At 48.7% G+C, this 22738-nt stretch overlaps 1 protein-coding gene across 5 annotated transcripts in view; it reads left to right on the forward strand.

The window, feature by feature from the left end:
• Window positions 1-21158: 21158 nt before the first annotated feature.
• The window catches only part of Adamts14 (ADAM metallopeptidase with thrombospondin type 1 motif 14), an 85488-nt gene continuing 83908 nt past the window's right edge, over window positions 21159-22738 (forward strand). For 4 of the 5 annotated variants that reach the window (XR_004112361.1, XM_031347872.1, XM_031347875.1 and 1 more), the window contains exon 1: window positions 21172-21426. Coding sequence is in view for 4 of the 5 variants with exons in the window: in XM_031347872.1 (XP_031203732.1) it covers window positions 21342-21426 (85 nt within the window). In the remaining variant the exon portion in view is untranslated. Of the gene's footprint in view, window positions 21427-22738 lie in introns of all 5 variants that reach the window. The other variant, XM_031347873.1, reaches the window with a different exon arrangement.

The raw sequence follows: 22738 nt of genomic DNA on the forward strand, positions 1-22738 counted from the left end.
CAGAAAGCCTGTGGGAAGAGAGTCGAGAATCTAAACAGGCTCCAGTGTGGCTACACCAGAAACACACTCTTAGCAGTTTTTTTTTTTTTTAAAGCTCCTTGGTAGTCCCGAATTTGACATATGAAGTGAAAAGGAGGGGACCTGGGATGTAGCTCAGGGTAGCACACTTGCCTAGCATGTGAAAGGCCCTGCGTTTCACCTTCAGTTCTGTGTGATCAGTGTCCCCGATTCTTGTCACCATCACCACCATCATCACCACTATACACCAGGATCATTATCACATTGCTGGCTGGCATCACCACCATCTGCCCCATCTCCCTCATGTCACCAGTATCTTCACCATCATCATATTGCCATGCCATAATCCCAGCACCTCTATCACTATCAGATTATAATCACCCAACACCATCACTATCACCATCTCCATCACTTGGCCCCTCCCCCCGTCCCCCACACCATAATCACAAGGAAACCTTTGTCTTCTTAAGACGCCTTCTAGCAAGGGCTGGAGAGATGGCTTGGTGGTTAAGAACACTGACTGCTCTTCCAGAGGACCAGGGTACAATCCTCAGCACCCACATGGCAGCTCTCACCTGTTTGAAACTCTAGTTCCAGATCTTTCTGACACCTCATGCAGACATGCATTCAGGCAAAACACCCATGAATATGACATAAGAGTAAGTTATATATATTCTTTTAAAAGACGAATTCTTCTAGCAAATGGTAAGATGTGTATTTCCAAGGTTTCCACTGGGGGCGCCCAGTAGAGATCTATGATGAAGCCAATGTTTCTGACAGCTCTGGGCTTGACTATTCGAGGAAAGTTGTCTTGTCAGTTGAAACTCAAGAGTTGAAGTGTGCACCAACAGTTTGTCCTCAGAAAGATGTGCTGAGGTGTAATTCACCTGCCCTGCACACACCCACTGAAAGTATTTGACCACACGGGTTTTGCCATGTTCATCCATCACCACAGACTATTTCTACCACTCTCAAAAAGAAAGCCTGTGCTCACTGGCAGCCATAGCTCATTTCCCCTTAACACTAACCTGGTTTATGTCTCTGGATTTTCCTATTTTCTTACCTACCTGGTCTTGTTATCTTTGACAGCTTGATACAGACTGGGGATATCTGAGAAGGTAAACCTCAGTGGAGGAAATGCGGGCATTAGAGTCCTTATAGACAAGTCTCAGTGCTTTCTCTCAGTTCATGATCAATATGGGAGGGTTTAGCCCACTTTGGGGGTTGACATTCTTGGACAGGTGGTCCCGAGTTGTAGTAGAAGATCAGGCTGAACAAGCCACGAGGAGCAAGCCAGTGAGCAGCATTCCCCACCACGGTCTCTGCTTCAGCTCCAGGCTCCTCCCTTGACTTCATGCCTTGATTTCCCTCAAAGAACTGTGACTCTGGATACATAAACCAAGTATACCCTTTCCTCCCCAAGCTGCTTCAGCCGTGGTCTTTTTAATCACAGCCATAGAAACCTAACTAAAACATTTATTTTCACATAAATGAAATCATGCAATATGACTGTTTCTGTCTGCCTTATTTTGACCAGTAGTTTTTTTTTTAAATTGGATATTTTCTGTATTTATATTTCAAGTGGTATCTCCTGGTTCCCCTCCCCTCCCAGAATCCCCCTATCCAATCTCCCCTCCTCCTGCTTCTATGAGGGTGTTCCCCAAGGCCCCCACCCATCCCTGCCTCCCTGCTCTGGCATTCCCATGCACTGAGGTATCGAGCCTTCACAGGACCAAGGGTCTCTCCTCCTACCGATGCCCAACAAGGCCATTCTCTGCTACATATGCAGCTGGAGCCATGGGTCCCTCCACGTGTACTCTTTGGTTGGTGGTTTAGACCTTTGGAGCTCTGGGGGCATCTGGTTGGTTGATATTGTTGTTCTCCCTATGGGGTTGCAACCCCCTTCAGCTCCTTCAGTCCTTCCCCTAACTCCTCTACTGGGGACCCCATGATCAGTCCAATGACTGGCTGCAATAAGGCTGCTTTGTCATTGTCAGGCTGTCAGAGCCTCTCAGGAGACAGCTGTATCAGGAGCTGTCAGCAAGCACTTGTTTGCATCCACAATAGTGACTGGGTTTGGAGACTGTATATGGGATGGATCCCCGGGTGGTGCAGTCTCTGGATGGCCTTTCCTTCAGTCTCTGTTCCACTCTTTGTCTCCATATTTGCTCCCGTGAGTATTTTGTTCCTCCTTCCTCCAAAGTATCCACACTTTGGTCTTCCTTCTTGAGCTTCATATGGTCTGCGAATTGTATCTTGTGTATTTGGAGCTTATGGGCTAATATCCACTTATCAGCGAGTGCATACCATATGTGTTCTTTTGTGATTGGGTTACCTCACTCAGGATGGTATTTTCTAGTCCCATCCATTTGCCTGAGAATTTCATGAAGTCATTGTTTTTAATAGCTGAGTAGTACTCCATTGTGCAAATCTACCACATTTTCTGTATCCATTCCTCTGTGGAGGGACATCTGGGTTCTTTCCAGCTTCTGGCTACTATAAATAAGGCTGCAATGAACATAGTGGAGCATGTGTTGACCAGTAGTTTTAAGTAAGGCTCATGAATGTTGTAGCAAGAGCCAGCTTTTCTATGGCTGAATAGTGTACGATCATGTGGGCATACCACATTTGTTTGTATATGCATCAGTTGATGGTCATATCACGAACAATCTGCTAGGAACACTTCTGTATACATTTCTTTATGCGAACGTACATCATTATTTCGTTTGGTTTATAGCTAGGAGTAGAATGGCAGGGTTACGTAGTAACTTCCATTTGATTGATTGATTGATTGATTGTTTGAGAGAGAGAGACAGGGTCTCACTATGTAGCCCTGGCTGTTCAGTGGTAACTTCCATTTTATTTGTTTGTTTGTTTGTTTGTTCATTTGTTTGTTTATTGAGACAGGGTCTCACTATGTATCTCTGGCTGTCCTGGAACTCACTCTGTAGACCAGGCTGGCCTTGAACCCACAGAGATCTGCCAGCCTCTGCCTCCCGAGCACTGGGACTAAAGGTGTGCGTCATCATCACCCAGCTCCATTTTATTCTTGTAGGAACTGTTTTCCCAAGCGGTTGAAGCATTTTACATCCCCACCAGCAGTGTGTGAGGACTCCAGCTTTTCCACACCTGTTATGGTTTGTATATTATGCTTGGCCCAGGGAAGGGCACTATTTGGAGGTGTGGCCTTGTTGGAGTAGGTGTGTCACTGTGGGTGTGGGCTTTAAGACCCTCATTCTAGCTGCCTGGACACTGCTAGTCTTCTACTAGCAGCCTTCAGATGAAGATGTAGAACTCTCAGCTCCTCCTGCACCATGCCTGCCTGGACGCTGCCATGTTCCCACCTTGATAATGGACTGAACCTCTGAACCTGTGAGCCAGCCCCAATTAAACGCTGTCCTTATAAGACTTGTCTTGGTCATGGTGTCTGCTCACAGCAGTAAGACCCTAACATAGACACCACCCTTACGATTGTTTGATTGTGGTACCCTAGCAGATATGATTACCGGGCTTTCTATTTAGATTTCCCTAATGGCTAATGTTAGGTCCCAGCCTCTGCCCTTCCACCCCCACTCCCAACACAGAAATCCTATTTAACACATCAAAATGGACCTGGTGGCCAGTTTCTCCCAGCATCCCTCGGCCACTACTTCACAGGGCCTTCCTGGTTGGCATACCACACTGCCCACTACCCTGAATTCTCCACTCGGGGCCTAGGCTGTCCTTCTCCCAGTTGCCCTTCCCTATATAATCCAACCATTTTGGTTATCTGGCTATCCTTTTGGGTCTCGAGGCTGGGCCCAGTTCACCTCTCTTCCTTGCCTGTTCCCCTCCCCTTCTTACCACATGGCCCAGCTCAGTCTGGTCATGTCCACCCTGGATGTGTCCACCTCTGGCTCTGCTCTCCCTTTTATCTCAAATAAACCTCCCCCACCACATCTATGAGCAGTTATGTCTTTTCTTTTTTCCAAGACAGGGTTTCTCTGGATAGCCCTGAGTGTCTAGAGAACTCACCCTGTAGACCAGGGTGGCCTCGAACTCAGAAATCCGCCTGCCTCTGCCTCTCAAGTGCTGGGATTAAAGGCATGCACCACCAGCACCTGGCAGTAGTTGTCTATTATTATTATTATTATTAGTAGTAGTAGTAGTAGTAGTAGTAAATAATAATAATAATAATAATAATGATGATAATTTAAGAGATGTATACTTTTGCAAGTGTTCATGGACTATTTGTTCATATTCTTTGGAAAACTTTCAAATCCTTTGCCCAGTTCCTAACTGAGTTATTATTTTTAAATTGAGCTGTAATAGGTAGTTCTTTATATGGTTGGATTCTAGGCTCTTCTCAGACAAATAGTTGACCAGGACCAGCAGCTTGTTCTTCAGTGACAGGTTCCTGAGCGGAAAGACCAGGAGATCAGAAAATAAAGAAGATGGCAGAGTCTGGGATCAGAAGGTCTTTTGTTTTGTTTTGTTTCGTTTCTGTTTTCCAAGACAGGGTTTCTCTGTGTAGCCTTGGGTGTCCCAGAACTCACTCTGTAGACCAGGCTGGCCTCGAACTCAGAGATATACTTTCCTTTGCTTCCTGAGTGCTGGGATTAAAAGGCTTGTGCTACAGAAGGTCTTGCACAAGCTTTGCCTTATGCCAAGTCAGGTTATTGAGAAGCACAGCATCTTATCTATGGTTGGTAGGGAGAAATGAGAAGTGTCAGCTTAAAGCTATCACACACTGGGATGAAGTCAGCAAGAAGCTGATCAATGCTGCACAAAGGGACACAGGGCATCTTAAATCCACGACTACACACTGAGCACACTGATAGACCCAGTCTCTTCTAGGAGTTACAGCCAGGTTGCCAGGAACCAAAATCTTACTTCCTTTGAGGTCCTGCTGCAGCCTCAGGCTGGCCTTGCCAGGTCTGTCTCTGGGTAAGGACCTAGACGGAGTGAGTATTCCTTTTCTTCCTCCATCCGTTTGTCTGAGGAAGCCTTGGAATCAGCCCGGCTCCGAACACATGGTTCGCAAATATTCCTATTCTGAGTCATCTTTTCGTCAGCTTCTTTCCTTTCCTGTCTTCTCTGCCTCCCTCCCTCCTTTCCTTTTTGCAGTCCTGGGAGTTGAAGCCAGGACTTCTCACAGCCTGGGCAAGAGCTCTTCCCCAAGCTATGTATGTCCTCAGCCTCCTAGTTGATCTTTCTTTCCTTTATACAGATTTGTGAGGGTGCAGGTACTATATGCACACAGTGCACAGAGATACAGGCAGGCAAAACACACACACACACACACATATATATATATATCCCCTGGGGCTGGAGTTACAGTTGTGAGCTGCCATGTGTGTGCTGGGAATGGAACCCAGGTCCTCTGGGAGAGAGGTCAGTGATCTTAACCCCTGAACCATCTCTCCAGCTCCTAAGCTGGCTTTGAACTCACGTTATTGCTCAGGCAAGCCTTGTACTTGCGATCCTCCTGCTCCAGATTCACAAGTAGCTGGGATTACAGGTCTGTGTCATCAGGACCATTTTCTTTTTGACCAAGTACAATTTATCATTTTTCTTCCATTGCTAATAGTTCTGATGTTCTGGCTCTGAAGGACCCAAGATCATGAAAATTCTTCTGACTGTTTTACAGTCCAGCCCAGCTCTTACATTTAGACCTCTGGTCTCTTGGAGGTAACTTGTGTGTAAGAAAGATGCTCATCATTGTACCTTTATACGTGGTTGACCAAGTGTGTGTGTGTGCATGAGAGAGAGAGAGAGAGAGAGAGAGAGAGAGAGAGAGAGAGAGAGAGAGAATTACTCTTGATTAAACAAAGAGAGAAACAAACAAAAGCCCTCAGATACTAGCTGTGATCTGAAAGTTTGTGTCCCTCCAAAGTTCACAATAAACCTTACTTCCCAACTTGGTAGTGGCCAGTGGTGGGACTATAGGAGGAATACAGGATTAGAGTTCTTCTGAAAGGGCTTTTAAGGGGTCTGATGTGTCCTTTTCTCCTTCCAGTCTCTGTATGTGCAAAGACATTGTGGCAATGTGCTTTCTACAAAACAAAGAGTAAACCCTTACCAGGCATTCTCAGATGTCCTAGTCTAAGTAACCGTGGGAAGTACATGGCATTATTTATAAATTACCTGCTTGCCACAGTTTCCCAGAATCCATGAGTTAAAAGCATAGTCTTCAAAGTCATGGGGGCTGGAGAGGTGGCTCAGCGGTTAAGAGCACTGACTGCTCTTCCGGAGGTCCTGAGTTCAAATCCCAGCAACTACATGGTGGCTCACAACCACCTGTAATGGGATCCGATGCCCTCTTCTGGGGTGTCTGAAGACAGCTACAGTGTACTTACATGTAATAAATAAATAAATCTTCAAAAATAAAAAAGATCTCAATTCAAGGTCATCTTCAGCTAGATTGTACATTCAAGGCCAGTATGTTCTAAGTGTTTAAAAGAGGGAGAAAGGGCTGGTCAGTGGTGGAGCACACCTTTAATCCCAGCACTTGGGAGGCAGAGGCAGGTGGATTTCTGAGTTTGAGGCCAGCCTGGTCTACAGAGTGAGTTCCAGGAGCCAGGGCTACACAGAGAAACCCTGTCTTGAACCCCCCACCCCCCTCCAAAAAAAAAAACAAAGAGGGAGAAAGAGAGATCAGACAACTGAAGTTCTGTGCCTTGCTATGGGACACCCTCTACCAGGTAATGTCGCAGCAAAATAAAGGCATTCACGGACGCTGACACCATGGCTTTAGAACAGTGAGCCGAAGGAACCTCCATTCTTTATAAATGACCTAGTGTCAGGTACTGTGCTATAGCAATGGAGAGAATGGCCTAAGACACCAGTCTGAGGTCTTCTGTTGCAGCATCAGGAATAGGCTCAGGTAGAATCTATACAGAGTCTATACAGAGTGTGTAGGGGATGTCTGAGCCTGCTTGCAGCTTTTTATAGATACCCAGGAGTAAATCGCACCCATGAAGAGTAACAGTGTATCCCTTTTGCAAACTCTATCCAAAAGCTCGGGTGCGGTGGTTGTGCTTTACCCTGGAGTTCCTTCTCTCTGGCTCTTGTTCTGTCCAGGGTTTTGAAGCTCAGATGCCTGTTCTGTGCACCCTGCACATCTGCTCTGTCTCCCTGGCTCCTATGAAGAAGCTGGAGAATCATTTGCCCTTTTCTGCTCCCTAGAGAAGCCAAGGACTCTGTTCTTACAGGTGAGTCCAGACTTTCAATATTTATAGCACAACTTGGCTTTCCTTTCCTTTCCTTTCCTCTCCTCTCCTTTCCTTTCTTCTTTCTTTTTTCTCTCTCTTTTCTCCTTTCTTTCTTTCTCTCTTTCTTTCTTTCTGTCTCTCTTTCTCTTTTGTTTTTCTTCATCTACCCTCCCCCTCCCCAGTATCAGTTTTGGCAAATGACATTTTTTGTAGAAAATTTCAGACTTGTGGCCTTGAAGTTATTTATAGTATAGTACCTTCTATCTTTAAAACAGAGCTGTCTGCGTTTGGTAGGATGCTATTTTATTTTATTTTTAGAAGGAGTCTCATTGTGGAGTCCTGGATGACCTGGACCTGGCTTTGCAGAGCAGGCTGGCCTCAGACTCACATGGATTGCCTACCTCTGCGTCCAACTGCTGAGACTCAGGCCTTAAACTTAGTTCAAGGGCTGCTTGCTTCTTTATCAGAATCTTCTTGTTAACATTTCTCAATTGTTTTTCATAAGATCCAAACCATCCACAGCCCATCCCTGATCAGCCACTGCTAACCATTCCGGTTTGCCTAAAAGAAATGGGAGCAGGGAGAAGCAAGACCCAGACATCTAAAATCTCTTTGGGGAAGGATGAAAAAAAGGGAAGCTCAGCTGGTTGGTAGTGACAAGTTAGGAATAAGGGTCCTTCCCCCCACCCCGCCCCCGCCCTCCACTCCCGGCCCCGCCTCCTGCCCCCGCAATGATGCTGTCAGGCAGGAGATGGGATGGAAGCCACCTGCTCTAATGTTACTTTGCTCCCCTCCCTTGTTTTTTAAAGATGGACTCACTATGTAGCCATGGCTAGCTTGTAACATTCAGAGATCCACCTGCCTCAGCCTCTAAATGCTGGGATTAAAGAGGTGAACAACTGTCGAGAGCCACCCTATCTGTTCTTTACTCTCTCTCAAGCAGACGCGGGGTGGTGGATGTGAGCCCAGTAGACTTGTATCTCAGTGAACACAAAGCTGAAAAGCTCATTTCCGGAGCTAATGGGGATCGGTTTATCGCTTGCAGCAACTAAAGAGTGCACTGAGTTATTTACAGAGCCATGCCCCTGGGAAGAAAGGGAAATACCAGGGATTCTATACATGTCCGCGTTAAGAGAGCAAATGCAGGGGCAGGCAGACTTCTGCGCATGCTCAGTTTAAAAATCCCAGCGGTCCATGTTCCAACAGGAGAGATGGCTGGACACATTCCTGGGTGTGCTCGGTTGCAAATCCTAGACCATGTGTTCAGAAAGGAAATATGGCAGCTATGAACGCCTCTGGGCATGCTCAGTTCAGTCCTGAACTAAGCCAAGTTTATTTCAGGTTGCCTAAAAAGAATGAGTCATAGTGACTTTAGTGACCTTGGCGGTTCCTTGTAAGTTTTTCCAAAGAGTCTCTAGCCGAAACAGAAAGACTTTCCCAGCCATTGAAAGGGTAGCAGCTTGCTCCCCTCGAATCAGCCGAGGAGTTTGCCTCCCCTAGCAATGAACACCAGAGCTGATGGAGAGAGAGCTCAGGACTGTTAAGACTGAGCCCCGGGTGGTCAGAGGGCTGCTGAACCCCCAAAACAGAGTGATACCTCTCCCAGAGAGATCGATCACCAGACCTCAGCTACGGACATTTCATCCTGAGACTCAAAACCCAAACTGGGTCTTAGGGTTTGGGTTTGTGAACACTTATAGCATGCACCTTTTGCATCAAAAGACAATGTCCAGGAATGGGATTGTTTGAGTCTTTTTTTCTTCACCTGGTCAGTGCGAAGTGTGAGATCATGGGTTGCCTGGCTCGCGGAGAGACAACATCCCTCGCTGCTCCCTGGTCATTGGGGGCTGGATACCCTACCTATCTCTATTTTGGAAAGCTCAGCTGAGGTCAGCCCTTCTGAGCCAGAGGAAGCTCCTCTTGGCCAGTTGCAGTGGGGCTGAGGGACTGCTTAGCTCAGGCTGCTCGCTTTGCGTCTTGCAACATACAACCTAGAGGTCAGTTTTTAGCTCCATCCGGATTTGGGTCTTCCCACTGTACTTTGATTCTCCGGTGCACTTCGCTCTCTGAGGACCTCATCTCTCCGGGGCTCTGTGCAGAGAGCCCCACCCAAGGCGCCTGCTCGGCCCCACTCGCCCTAAAGTAGCCAGCTGGTGACTTAGTCAGGGGCCCTGGGAGGAACTTATGACCCGGTTCCCACCCCACCACCTCGCAGCTTCCCAGTGCTGACTTGGCTAAATGACCTGGGGATCTTGCCAGAAAAGCAAGGCCTGGCAGCCAAACGCTGGGGCTGCTGGAGGACCCAGCTGGGCTCAGCTGCTTGGACTTATTTAAAGAGCAACTGACTAATAGTGGCCACCCCGGGTGTCCTGTTAGCTGTCAGGGAAGCCAATGGGTCCCTTACCCTGAGTTCTTAAGGCTCTTTTCTGGTGGCTGACAGCCCTGCTCACCTTCCAGTCTGGCTGCTGGGCCCACTTCTCACATGGCACTGGTCCATGGTGTCCTGTGAAATCCAACTGCTGCGTAGTCCAGATCCGATATGGTGGCAGACCATGCCCTCTAAGAAGGAACTTCTTTCCCTGCCGGGATGGTCACAGTTTGACGAGGAATGACAGTTCGAGCGCTTGTAAACCTGACAGGAGTGTGGAGATGATGGCGGCGGCCCTTGGAGTCTGAGGAGCAGCTCCAAGTTGCAGCACTACCAGGTCTAGCTGTGGGCCCTTACATTGGGTCTGTAAGCTTCTCTGGACCTCAGGTGGCCTTGTTTCTGAAATGAGGGCACCATCTTTGTCACCATGGAAAAGACAGAAATATATTTTTTCTTTTTCTTTTTTGGAATTTTTATTTAATGGATATGAGAACACTGTAGCTGTCTTCAAACACATCAGAAGAGGGCGTCAGATCCCATTACAGATGGTTGTGAGCCACCATGTGATCGGTGGGAATTGAACTCAGGACCCCTGGAAGAACAGCTAGTGCTTTTAACTACTGAGCCATCTCTCCAAGCCCTGCAATATAATTTTTAACCCATCGGATGATATTATCCGTGGCTGATTTACAGCATATTCTTGGCTTTTGTGAAAAATAAATAAATACATAAACAGCAAATAATACATTTACCTTACTATTTTAAATTGTTTTTGAGACTGGATCTTGTTGGAAGCCTGGTATAGCCTTGAACTCTTTTTTTTTTTTTTTAAAGATTTATTTATTTCATTTATATGAGTATACTGTCGCTGTCTTCAGACACATCAGAAGAGCGCATCGGATCCCATTACAGATGGTTGTGAGCCACCATGTGGTGGCTGGGGATAGAACTCAGGAATCTCTGGAAGAGCAGTCAGTGCTCTTAAGCACTGAGCCCTCTCTCCAGCCCCCAGCCTTGAACTCTTACTCCTTCTGCCTCTGTCTCCCAAGTGCTGGGATCACAGAGCACCCGGCCCAGCTGAGCCCAGTCTCTCACAGCAGCCTTCGCTTCCAGCAATCATTATCATTGTTATAATGCTGTGGATCAATGCTCTTGCTGCTGTGGCAAATATCTGCTAAAAAGCAGTTCCCAGGAGGAAGGCCTTATTGGCTCACAGTTTGAGGACCACATCCGTCATAGCAGGGAACGTAAGGGGGGGAGAACGCGGAACACCCAGACCCATTTCCCACGTCACTGGCGACCAGGAAGCAGGGACAAGACAGGAAGTGAGCAGGGTAGAGACCTCACCATAGTCCGCCCTGTAGGGATCCCCTTTCTACACCTACATTCTAACTAACTCCTGACAGATCCCGAATCCTCCCCGAATAATGTCACCAGCTGGGGACCAAATGTTCAAACACACGAAACTGCAAAAGACATTTTACACTGAAGTCATGCCACAGGTCTCTCCTGGGAACCTTCTTTCTCAAGTCTGGGGCCACCAGCAGTGACATTGGTGGCTTTCTTGGGAATGCAGTTTAGTTGGGTAGCCCTGCCATTGGCCTGGCCTTCGCAGCCCCACCCTAGTGCAGATGGAGTTGTTTTCTATTCTAACCTAATTCATTTCCATATGCAAGTGGCACTGAGTTCTAAGTCTCTGGGAAATTCTCAGCCCCCTGGGGAGCCTGCTCTCCCAGGGAGGAGGTCTGCTGAGGGGGCAGGGGATCGCAATGTGGTACACGTTTATTGAGAGCTTTGTGTGTGCCCAAGCCCGATGAGACTGGATGTGAGCAACGAATTGGCTTTGCCCTTAAGAAATGTGTAGGAGATGAGGTGGAGAGACTGCTCAGTGGGTGAAAGAGCTTGCTGCTAAGACTGAAGACCTGAGTTCAGTCCCAGGGCACAGAAGAAGAGGTCTGTACATAGAAGGAGCGATCTAACTCCTGCAAGCGGTCCTTTGTCCTCTGGCCTCCATGTATGTACTGTGGTACTCCCCTCCACATATGTAAAGAACTGTAAAATAATAGTAATATGATAACAAATATATAATGTAATAATATAAAATAATATAAAAATATTTACAATGATATAAAGAACTAATAGTCATAAATATTAAAATAATAAATAAAAGAGGAAGAGGACTGGAGATTGCACTGTGCTTAATTAGTGTAGGCAAAACTCTGGGCTCTTTTGTTTGTTTGTTTTTGTTTTTTGTTTTTTGTTTTCTTTTGAGACAGGGTTTCTCTGTGTAGCCCTGGCTGTCCTGGAACTCACTCTGTAGACCAGGCTGGCCTTGAACTCAGAAATCCGCCTGCCTCTGCCTCCCAAGTGCTGGGATTAAAGGCGTGCGCCACCACTGCCTGGCCCCTGGGCTCTTTATACAGGGGGAAAAAAATGAAAATTGTAATAAAAACATATACCAAAGAAACAGCAGCAAGAAAACAAACCAGAAATGTAAGAGACTTGCATGTGGTGGTGCTTCCTGGGAAGCTGAGGCAGGAGGATGTCAGGAGGAGCCCAGGAGTCTTCAAGCCAGCCTAGACAAGAGCGAAGAAGGAAGAAAAACATAAGAAATTGGGCTTCGAGCTAGTCGAGCTCTGCATGTCTGTTATCCCAGGATGAGCTAGCTAGAAGGAGCTTAAATTCAAGGCTAACCTGGGCTACACAGGGAGACCCCTATCTCAAAAAAAAAAAAAAAAAAAAAAAAAAAAGACAAAACCAATAGTTCTGAGAAGTATATATGTCTTTCCAGACCACAATAGGAATGTTGTAGCAATCAGTGTTTTTGTTTTGTTTTTTTGTTTTGTTTTGTTTTTCGAGGCAGGGTTTCTCTGTGTAGCCCTGGCTGTCCTGGAACTCACTCTGTAGACCAGACTGGCCTCAAACTCAGAAATCCGCCTGCCTCTGTCTCTCAAGTGCTGGGATTAAAGGCGTGCACCACCACTGCCTGACTGGCTATCTATCTACCTCTTGCTATGCCCCAAGCAGGTACCCATTCAAGTCATCGAAACTGCCTTTCTATTACGTATATAAATGGGGAGCAGAGTGGATCGCTGTCCTCATTCATGTATAGGATTTGAGTAGGCATGCTTGCCCCTTAAAAGACATATGAGTAACAACTTGGAACCTCTGACATTTTGAGATGAGGTTTGCAAAGGCTCTGACCAAACCGAAAGCGAGAATTTCCAGGTCTCTGTGTGACTCAGCTTGACAGGGGCAGGTCATCCTGGAAATGACCAAATGTCACCTCTAGCCTGGTTGCCTCAGGGAGGGGCTTCTCGGTCACACAGGGTTTTCGGTTTCTAAGACTAAAGTGGAAGTTGAGACCCCAGTGTCATTCCATCTGATGGGTTCTGCTCTCTGGTCCTCACGTGCTTTAGGACAGATGCCGGTGGACCTCTATGCTTCCTTTTCCTCCCATTTCCCCTTCCTCTCCTTTCTTCATACAAAATCTCTCTGTTTAGTCCTGGTCAGCCTGGTCTAGATAGCAAGTTCCTGACCTTGAACACACAGAGACCAGCCTGCCTCTGCTCCCTGAGCACTGATATTAAACATGTATACCACCAAAGCATGGCCACTGGCCTTTCTCGACAGCCAGCCAGTGGGATTTCTAGTCTCATTGCTACAAAGCTCTGGGTTCCATGCTAGCACCTCACAGAATAGTCATGGTGGTACACTCCAATAATCCCAGGACTCGGGAGGTAGAGGCAGGAAGAAGAGAAGTTCAAAGTCATCCTTGGTTCCATACTACGTTCAAGGATTGCCTGGGCTCTGTGAGACCCTATCTCAAACAAAACCGAAGAAGCAGATACTTGAGGTCAAGGTCTGTGGCTACAGCTTCTAGCAAGAGTGCTTGTCTAGCATTTATGGGGCTCTGGGCTCAACTACACGGCAAAATCAAGACAAGCACAGTGTGTCTGTGTGTGTGTGTGTGTGTGTGTGTGTGTGTGTGTGTGTGTGTGCTAACTGAGAGAATGTGAACAATGATTTTTGAGGAATTATTGTTGCTATTGTTGGGTATGCCAAACACATGGTGCTTTTTGGTTTTGTTTTGCTTTGTTATTGTGTTCTGAAATTTTTATTTGTGTGTGTTTGTGTGGCCATGTGGAGGCCAGAAGTCAACCTCTGGTGTCATTCCTAAAGAGCCATTCACCTTGGGTTTTGAGACAGAATCTCTTTTTCTGGTACCTGGGGCTTACTGATTCAGGGGGACTGCCTGTCTCTCCTGTTTCAACCTTGGAATTACCAAGTGATTTATAATCGATTACCACCACGACCCCTGTTCACCATGGGTGCTGGTGATCAATCTCAGGTTTTCATGCGTGTGTGTGTGTGTGTGTGTGTGTGTGTGTGTGTGTGTATGTGTGTGTGTGAGGGGGGGCAAACATTTTACTGACTAAGCCAGTCCCCAGCCCTGGTTTTGTTTTTCAAGGAGCAAGAGGTGTCGTCTGTTAGCTCTGGGTGCTGAATCAGAGTCGATGCAAGGGTTTGCTTTAATAACTTGGGTGTGGAGGGAGGGCTAGCACTGATGTAATTAATACTGGTCTAAACTTGGGTAATGGGAAAATAGCGGGAGGTCTTCAAACCACTCTACCTTCATTTCCATGAGTTTGCATATCAGAGTAATAAGGCAAAAGAATCAATAAGAAAGCATCCCCTCTCCCATGGAAGCCTGGCCATTGTGGCATCGGGCACAGTGCAGTCATTTTGAGACTAAGAGGGGACAAGCCTGAAGCTGAGACTAAGCATCTAGTATGGCAGTGAGGAAGGAGAACTTAAGAACACATGTAAATGGTTTAATGCACCTATGTGAAACCTGGGATCGACAATGGGGAGGACTCTTGACACTCGTCTCTCTGAGTCTGATTTATTTTCCTCTTTATGGTGACCCCCAGTTCCTTTAGAGTTCCTAGAAATGACATGACTGCCCTCTTCGTGGTTCTGTGGACTTCCCTCCGTGGTGTATATGAACCACATCTTATTTTTAGCGTTCGCCTGCTGATGGACACGTAGGCTGGTTCCATGGTGAGTAATTCTTTTAGGTGGCGGATTCATCAGGCTTGCTTTTAGATATATTTATTTATTTATTTATTTATTATATGTAAGTACTGTAGCTGTCTTCAGACACACCGGAAGAGGGAGTCAGATCTCATCATGGATGGTTGTGAGCCACCATGTGGTTGCTGGGAATTGAACTCAGGACCTTCAAAAGAGCAGTTAGTGCTCTTAACCTCTGAGCCATCTCTCCAGCCCCGATATATATATATATATTTAGTTTCTATCTATCTATCTATCTATCTATCTATCTATCTACCTATCTATCTATTCATTTATTTAGTGTGTGTGTGTGTGTGTGTGTGTGTGTGTGTGTGTGTATAGGTTCCATGTACATGTATATTTCTATAAGGAAGGCTGAACAAGGGGGCAAGCCAGTAAGCAGCACCCCCCATGGCCTCTGCCTCAGTCCCTATTTCCAGGTTCCTGCCCTGTTTGAGTTCCTGTCCTGACTTCCTTCAGTGATGGACTACAATGGTTCCAGTTTAACACTTTCCTCCCCTAGGAAGTTGCTTCAGTCACATTGTTTCATTACCTGAGACAATCGTAGCTACAGGAAACTGTCAATTGCTTATTTTACAGGGGCACAGATGGAGACCCATTGAGGACAGGTAACTTGTCAAAACCATACAGTGAGGTCATTTAGAGCATCTACCACCCTAAGTCTCTGGGCTCCCTGTCCAGTAGCTTTAGAGCATCTTTCTGCCCAACTGGGTTGAGATTGTAGCTCATGGGTAGACCATTTGCTTAGCATCTGTGAGACCCTGGTTCTGTGCCCAGCATTGCAGAGGAACAAGGCATGCGCGAGCACGCACGCACACACACATACACACTCACACACACTCACACACACACACACCAGAAACAAAACCCAACCAAACAAAGATAACACAAGTCTACCCCCAGCTCCCCACCAGGACCACTTTTAGCCAAAATGAAGAGGGTGAAAAGTTTGAAATTTCCCCTCCCACTATGGGAGAACGGGGATCTAGCAGAGGTTAAAGCCAGTGATAGTCAAAAAAGGAACCTCACTGGCCAGAACTGCCTCCTCCTGCGCTTTAGTCAGAATGCAGATTCTCAGGCCCCACCCCAGAACCTGCTGGATCAGAAACGGAGGGAACGAACCCAGTAACCTGTGTCCTACAGGAGATTCTGTTACTTGCTCAGATTTAAGGATTACAGCTCTACTAAATAAAGCCTTAAAAAAAAAAACGGGGCCAATTAAGACTGAGAAGAAACAGCAGTCCTGTGACCTGCCACGCATCCTGGGTACATGACCTCAGCCATCCCAATGTTCAAGGCTTCGGCGGCCTGGAGCATAGCGGAGCCCCAGTGGCCCCAGGCAGAACTCCCGTGAGCATCCAGAGGACGGGGAGAGATCGTGCCTCGTGGCCGTTCTCCACATCCTCCTCCTTGTTCTCCCCAGCATTTCCTCCGCACATTTTTGGCAAGGCTCTAAAGTCCGTATCTAGGAGACTCAGGCCGGGTTCAGCTAACCACAGTGACTTGTCTTGCATTACAGAAAGGCGGACACAATCCCCGAGAGCAGCTGAGCCATGAGGTCAGTTAGAAACAACGCTGTTTGCACCCCGTGTGTAATCGTTGCATGGTGCGGTTGCTCAGTGTTGAGGGGCGCGGAGAAAGGAAGTCTCCATGTCCCTGTGGGCTGGAGGCCAGAAAGGACAGCTGTCTTTCCCAGCTCCGGTTCTGTGATTTCCACCTCAGAAACTGTAAGGAAGGTCTGTGATTGGGACGTGGGCATCCTCCTCCCTAGAGGCCGGCAGACAGCACGCCGCTCCTTTCTCTAGAACAGTTAGGCTACATGTAACCAAATGATGACTTTTATTTTTGAAGTGAAATACCCTCTCATTAAAACAAAAACAAAAACAAAAACAAAACCAGGCTGGTAGGATGAGTAGCCCGGTAAAGGTGTTTGCCCCTGATCCTGACAACCTGAGTCTCAATTCTCAGAATCCCATGCCAGAGAGTGGGGGTGGCCCCTCTCCCATCAATCGCTAATTAAGATAATGTTCTATAGGCTTACCTATAGCCCGATTTTATGGAAGCCATTTTCTTAAAATGTCCTCCTCTCAGATGATGGCAGTTTGTGTCAGTTTGACATAGATCTAGTCAGCACAGCTACCGTTGCTGTCAGGAAGGCATGTTGAAAAATAAAAAGGACTACAAAATGAACTGACTAACCCTGAAGAGACTGGCGTCTTACAGTGGTCAGTGTGCTTGCAAGCCCCGGGCGTGGGTGTTTGCCAGATGAAGGTTCTGGTCTGAGCTGTCTGACCAGGAAGGGGTTGTTGAAGAGACTGAGGTTGGTGTGTCCTCTGTTAGCTATGACAACTGTTTCAATTTTCAATGCTTTTTTTGTTGTTGTTGTTTTGCTTTTGTTTTTGTTTTGTTTTGCTTGTTTTTTGAGACAGGGTTTCTCTGTGTAGCCCTGGCTGCCCTGGAACTCACTCTGTAGACCAGGCTGGCCTCGCAAACTCAGAAATCCGCCTGCCTCTGCCTCCCAAGTGCTGGGATTAAAGGCATGTGCCACCACCGCCCGGCTTCAATGCTCTTTTAAGGTTAGGGATCCAGGAAGACATCTCTGCCCCACTGTGGATTCTGGACACCTTCATGGCAGACTCATCATTTCTAGACATGTCTTGAGATTTCCCCTGGAGTGGCTGAGTGCTCTGGGAAATACCTGACACCTAAGATTCTCCATGGGATGTTTCCTTCTCTGACTCCTATTGATTATTTAGTATTTGAGAGGGCCTCCTATGTATCCAACACAGGGATGGCCGCTGAAGACACAAGGAGTTTTTTAAAAAAATCCTTTCAGGCCCCTGCTTCCTGTGGAGGATGGGAGAAAGCAGATACGAATCTAACAATCACGTAGGATGACATCCGAGGGCAGCAAGAATCGACTAGAAGAAAGAAGGTAGGCTCCTCAAAACAGAGGAGGGAGCTTTACAAAGGTCCCCGAGGTCAGATGAGCATGGTACCCACAAGGAGCTAGGCTGGAGGGCTGTGGAGGCAGGGGGATGGCGAACAAAGGGTCGTTATCCTAAGACTGACCAAGGCTTTGGAGGTCTGACGTAAGAGAGAGCTGCACGGGCTGGAGAGATGGCTCGGCGGTGGCTAAGAGCACCGACTGCTCTTCCTGGGTCCAATTCCCAGCAATCACATGGATCCGATGCCCTCTTCTGGTGTGTCTGAAGACAGCTACAGTGTCCTCACATACATAAAATAAATAAATAAATAAATATTGAGAGAGAGAGAGGGAGAGAGAGAGAGAAAGCCGCACAATGTGAAGGGCTGTCTCTTTTGGGTACAGCTGGAGAAGATTCTTAGGGAACTGAGAGTTGTTTTTAGAAATATGGTGTGCTGCCCTTCAGGAAAGGTATGCTGTGTTCTGGGTCTGAATGTGTCTTAGAAAGGAGATGCTGCTGTATTTTGGATGGTCGTTCGCGTCTGCTCTGTGAATTTAGAGGTCACCTGGGGGCTCCAGCTGCCTAGTTTCCTGATTGTCTAGGTCACTGGTTCTCAACCGTCCTAATGCCGAGACCCTTTAACACAGTTCCTCATGTTGAGGTGACCCCCCGCCCCAACCATAAAATTGTTTCGGTTGCTACTACATAACTGAAATTCTGCTACTGTTGTAATGCAAAAATCGGATATGCAGATGGTCCTTAGGCTACCCTAAGGGGTTGAGGTGGATAGTAGAGGTTTGCTCGGAGCTCTGGTGGGACTCTCTTCCTCTCTTGAGAATTTCAGGACCACTGGTTATATCAAAAACTCCAAGAGGAGAATCCTCTCTCTGTGTCCCCGGCTTCTCATCTCTTCCCCATTGGTAATCAGATATGTCAAAGTCTGTAACAGCAGCTGATACTCAGCAAACAGCAGCCACCTGCTGGATACATGCTGTGACAACCCACAACGCAGCCTCAAGGTCAGCTCTGTCTCAAACTAATACCCTTGGGTGTGTGGGTGGGTGGGGGCACACCCGCAACTGCCTAATAAAGATACATTGTGTCTCAACCTTGAGCCACCTGATCTTCACCCCGGGACCACAAGCAGGCCAGCAGGAAGGAAGTGGTGGTTGGTGAGGGGCTATTCTTTCTCAGCTCAGCCAGCAGGGACCTCAGCTGGGGGGTTCTGACTCGACTGATCCTCAGTTGTGTGACCTCGGTTGTCTTGTGGTAAGATCGAGAGGAAATAGCTGGTGACCCTTTCCTGTAGCCCCCAGCTACAGGATTTGGGCTGTCCAGAGGAGCTCAGGTTGGAGGTCAGGCACACGCTCTTGGCCTGTCTGTTCTGTTGGATCCTCCCTACCTTTGCTGCTGCCGTGTAATTTTTCAGTTCTGGATCTCCCCCTTCCCCCTCCCCTCTTGGATAACTAGACCACAGCATCTAGCTAATGCCGCCTTTCCTTCCGTGTGGGACACTCCCTATAGACAGGCAGGTCCACCTCCTCTCTGTGCATGGCCCTCCTCCCAGACAGGGCAACGTCCTTCTCTCCATTGGGCTTCTCTGTCTTCCCTAGGCTCCTCCTCCCAGGCATCTCCCTGTCATTGCCCTATTCCCTCATCCACTGGCCCTTCTCCAGCCTTCTCTCACCTGGCTCAAAGCTTACTGGGACATGAGCCATCTCCTCTGACTGGGGACAAATGACACCTTCTAGCAGTCTCTGCCCTGGAACCTGCAATGAAGCATTAGATATAAGGCTGGGACGGCCACTACCCAGAGAGTGCCACCAGCCCTCTCCACCCATGTGCAAAGTCCTAAAGGCATTCGTCTGAGAAATCCCAGAACTCGCCTTCCTAGGAGGGTCTCCAGCCTACAGTAGTGGTTTCTTCACACGGCCCTGTTCACATTCCCGGAGTAAGGCCACCCAGCCGCTTCCTTACCTTGTGTCCTCAATGCCCTCTCCCTAACAAAGCCTTTCTCAGTGGAGAAGGGCCTGGACACATAATCCTTGGCCAACACAAGCAACCATTGTAGCCCCAGGGAAAGGGGGTGGGGGCAGAGAAAGGGGATGAGGTTTTGATTTCTCTTTACTAAAGCTGGCTCCAGGGAAGGCCCCAGCCCACAGCTCATGACTCAGACTCTGGGGGTCGAAGCTACAGTCTATTCTTCATGGTCTGCTCTGTTGGGGATGGGAAGGAGGAGCTGGAGTGAGGCCAGGGCGCCTGGGCTTCCTGAAGGAATCTTCTCAGTAGGGAGCAAGTGAGCTATCCTTATGTCACTTGCCACATCTGGTCCCAATTTACAGCTTGGAAGACTGAGGCCCCCGGAAGGCAAGTCCTTATCTTAGAATCACTTAGATTGGCAGAGCTCCGGGGCTGAACCTCTGGAACCTACAAGCCAGGTCATCTCCTTGACTCTCTCCTTCAACCCATCCACTTCCTGCCCCATCAGCTTCACACAGTCCCCCCACACCCCCACACACACCTTGTCACAACCTCGCGGGTCTTTAAGAGAAGACTTAATAGTTACTCATTTGGTGGTTGGTTGGTGTCCTTTCTAACCGAGTGCTTCGATGTTACTTGGAGTATAATGGGTATCAACTCTCTGAGCCGACTTCAGAAATGAGCTGGCCTCCCCAAACCTCAGCGTCCTTTCAGAGCCACAGCCGCAGTTAAGCACAACAACAAAAATAAAAATAGGGAAGCCAACCAGAATCCTCCCATCTCTAAGTTTCCACCTGTGAGTAGTTTGGATTCGAGGCTAATTTCAAATTATTAAGGACATACTTGTAAAGTGAAGCAAGAACATGGGGTTTTCCGTTGGGCTCCGGGCCCTGACTGTGGAACTGTTCTCAACGTGTTGCCAAGACGGCATCTGCTCTGCCTGCGGACGGACGCTGTGTTCCCTGCACTGTAGCCTTCGGTGCTCGGTCCTGTGTCGGGGTGGACGGACTGGCTGGTTGTTCGTCTTTTGTGTGCTGTGGTTAACAACTATGCCACAGATGAGGAAACGCTCAGCGCTGGGATCTCCATATGGGCAGTTGGGCTGTATAAGGCCTTGCGGGGACCCCGTTCTTCACATCGCTGTGACCTGATCGCGGTCACAAGGACAGCAGAAATACCCTAGGGTCCAAGGCGCTATCATCTGCAAAGTGGGAAGATCCAAGGGGTCGGGCGCTAGTTGGGCATCCTAACGGGGATGGGGGTTGGGGGGCGCTCCCAAATTCTCGTCTTCAAAATTCAATGGGACGCTTCCAGGGTGCGGTGGCTCTGGAGTAGTCACAGAGCCTGCAAACGGGGCGGAGCGGGCTATGGGAAGAGGTTCAGGACGTAGCTCCGGAAAGTTCTGGCGTCTGAAGGGACGATCACCCCGTACGCCGGGAGCCCCTGCGCGGGCTCCGCGTGGCACTTCCGATCCGGGCCGCACGCCGTGGCTCGCCAGGCCCGCCCCCGCCCCCGGCGCCCGCGCCCGCGCCCCCCGCCCGAGCCGCGCGCCCCGCCCCGCCCGTGTACCCGCCCCGCGCCCCTAGCCCGGCTCGCCGAGTCCCTTCGGCTCGCGACAGAGCGGGCTGACTGAGCGGCCGCCGCCGGAGCCAGCAGTGAGGGCGCTGTGCCTGGGGAGGGCCGGAGGCTGCCGGCTGCTGTGCGATCCGGCAGTCCCGGGACTCGGACTCCTGGCGGTCCCTGTCCCCGCGCAGCCACATGGCTCGGCTCCGCGCTCTGCTCCACTGCTGCCTGCTGCCCTGGTACTGCGCGCTTTGCGCCGCCACCGGCAGCCAGACCCCAGGTGCGTGCGGGCCGGGCGCGCGGGGACGTGGGGTCTCTGGGGGTGCTGGCGGTCAGAGTGGCCCCAGGATGCAGGAGCCAAGCAGGCAGAGTTCGAGAGGGCGGGGGTGGCAAGGCGGTGCTCCTGGTGTGGGTTGCTTATCTTTGACTACTTCTTTCTAGTAATCTCTGTCCCTTTTCTGTCACTGGAGGTAGCGTGACCTGCAGGAGAACTTTTTCTTCCAGTGAAGAAAAGTCACAGCCCACCCTTCCCCTCACCCTCTCACCCCATTGGTCTTTCAATGCCCTGTCTCTACTTGCGGGATTGTGTGCACGTGCGCCTCTGAGTGTGCATGTCTAGATGTCCCACATAGAATCAGACTAATAGATGATTGCTTCCCATAAGCAGAAAACGGTGGGCACTCTTGCTTCTTAGGGAAGAAGTTCGTACCCTAATTCACCTCCAAGCCTCCCACATAGCATCCTCAGACCTGGTAGACCTTCTCCCAGGAAGAGAGCAGAGATGCATCACACACATCTTACAGCATGGGTACCCTTCAGGTACTTTTAGGCATACAAGAAAAGACTCTAGTTATTTCCAAGCAGGGTTCATGTACCCAAGTGGGACCCATCCCGCGCAGTCTTGGCTTCCGCAGTCTTAGCTGTCCAAGCTAAGAGATAAAGGAGATCTTAAGGGCGCATCCTTCTTTTGTGTGTGAGTTTTATCGGTGCTTCGAGCTGAGGAGGCAAGAAGCGGAACTACGAAGAGTGAAAACTCCTTCCAACTTGTGTCCATGAATCACCAGGCCTGGAAGCCAATGAGCTGTCTTTTCTGACTGGCTGTGCACACGGAGAAAGCCGTGAGAGGATGGGGCCCACTGGCAAATGGCCTACACAGCCTGGGGCCATGACCTCACACTTAAGTCAGCCCAAGTGGGCAGGGCACACCCCCTGTGTCTTTTATTTTGGAAGCTCTATATTTATCCTGCTTCGGGATAGAAATCTCACAGCCGCCGCTGCAATGCTTTCGAAAGTTTCCTTTCTAACCTCGGAAAAATATATAACGGTACATTCCCTCGCTCTCTCTCTCCTCCAGCCCCTCCTTTCTCTACGTCGGGGCAGGGCTAGGATCCCCTGGGTTTCTAGGTGTGTTTGTTTTGGCAGCCACACTCTTGGGAGCTTGGCAAGGGCTCTGCCCCAGGCCCGACTGGTGTCTTCAGCACACTGGGGGAGTTGAGGCAGAGCTGGAATTTCGGCCCTTTCTAAGCAATGCTCAAGGTTGGAGGGGCCTGTTGCTATGGTGACAGGACTCTGTTTGACGTCATCTATTTACT

The sequence above is a fragment of the Mastomys coucha genome, unplaced genomic scaffold (assembly GCF_008632895.1).
Source record: "Mastomys coucha isolate ucsf_1 unplaced genomic scaffold, UCSF_Mcou_1 pScaffold3, whole genome shotgun sequence".
NCBI lineage: Eukaryota > Metazoa > Chordata > Mammalia > Rodentia > Muridae > Mastomys > Mastomys coucha.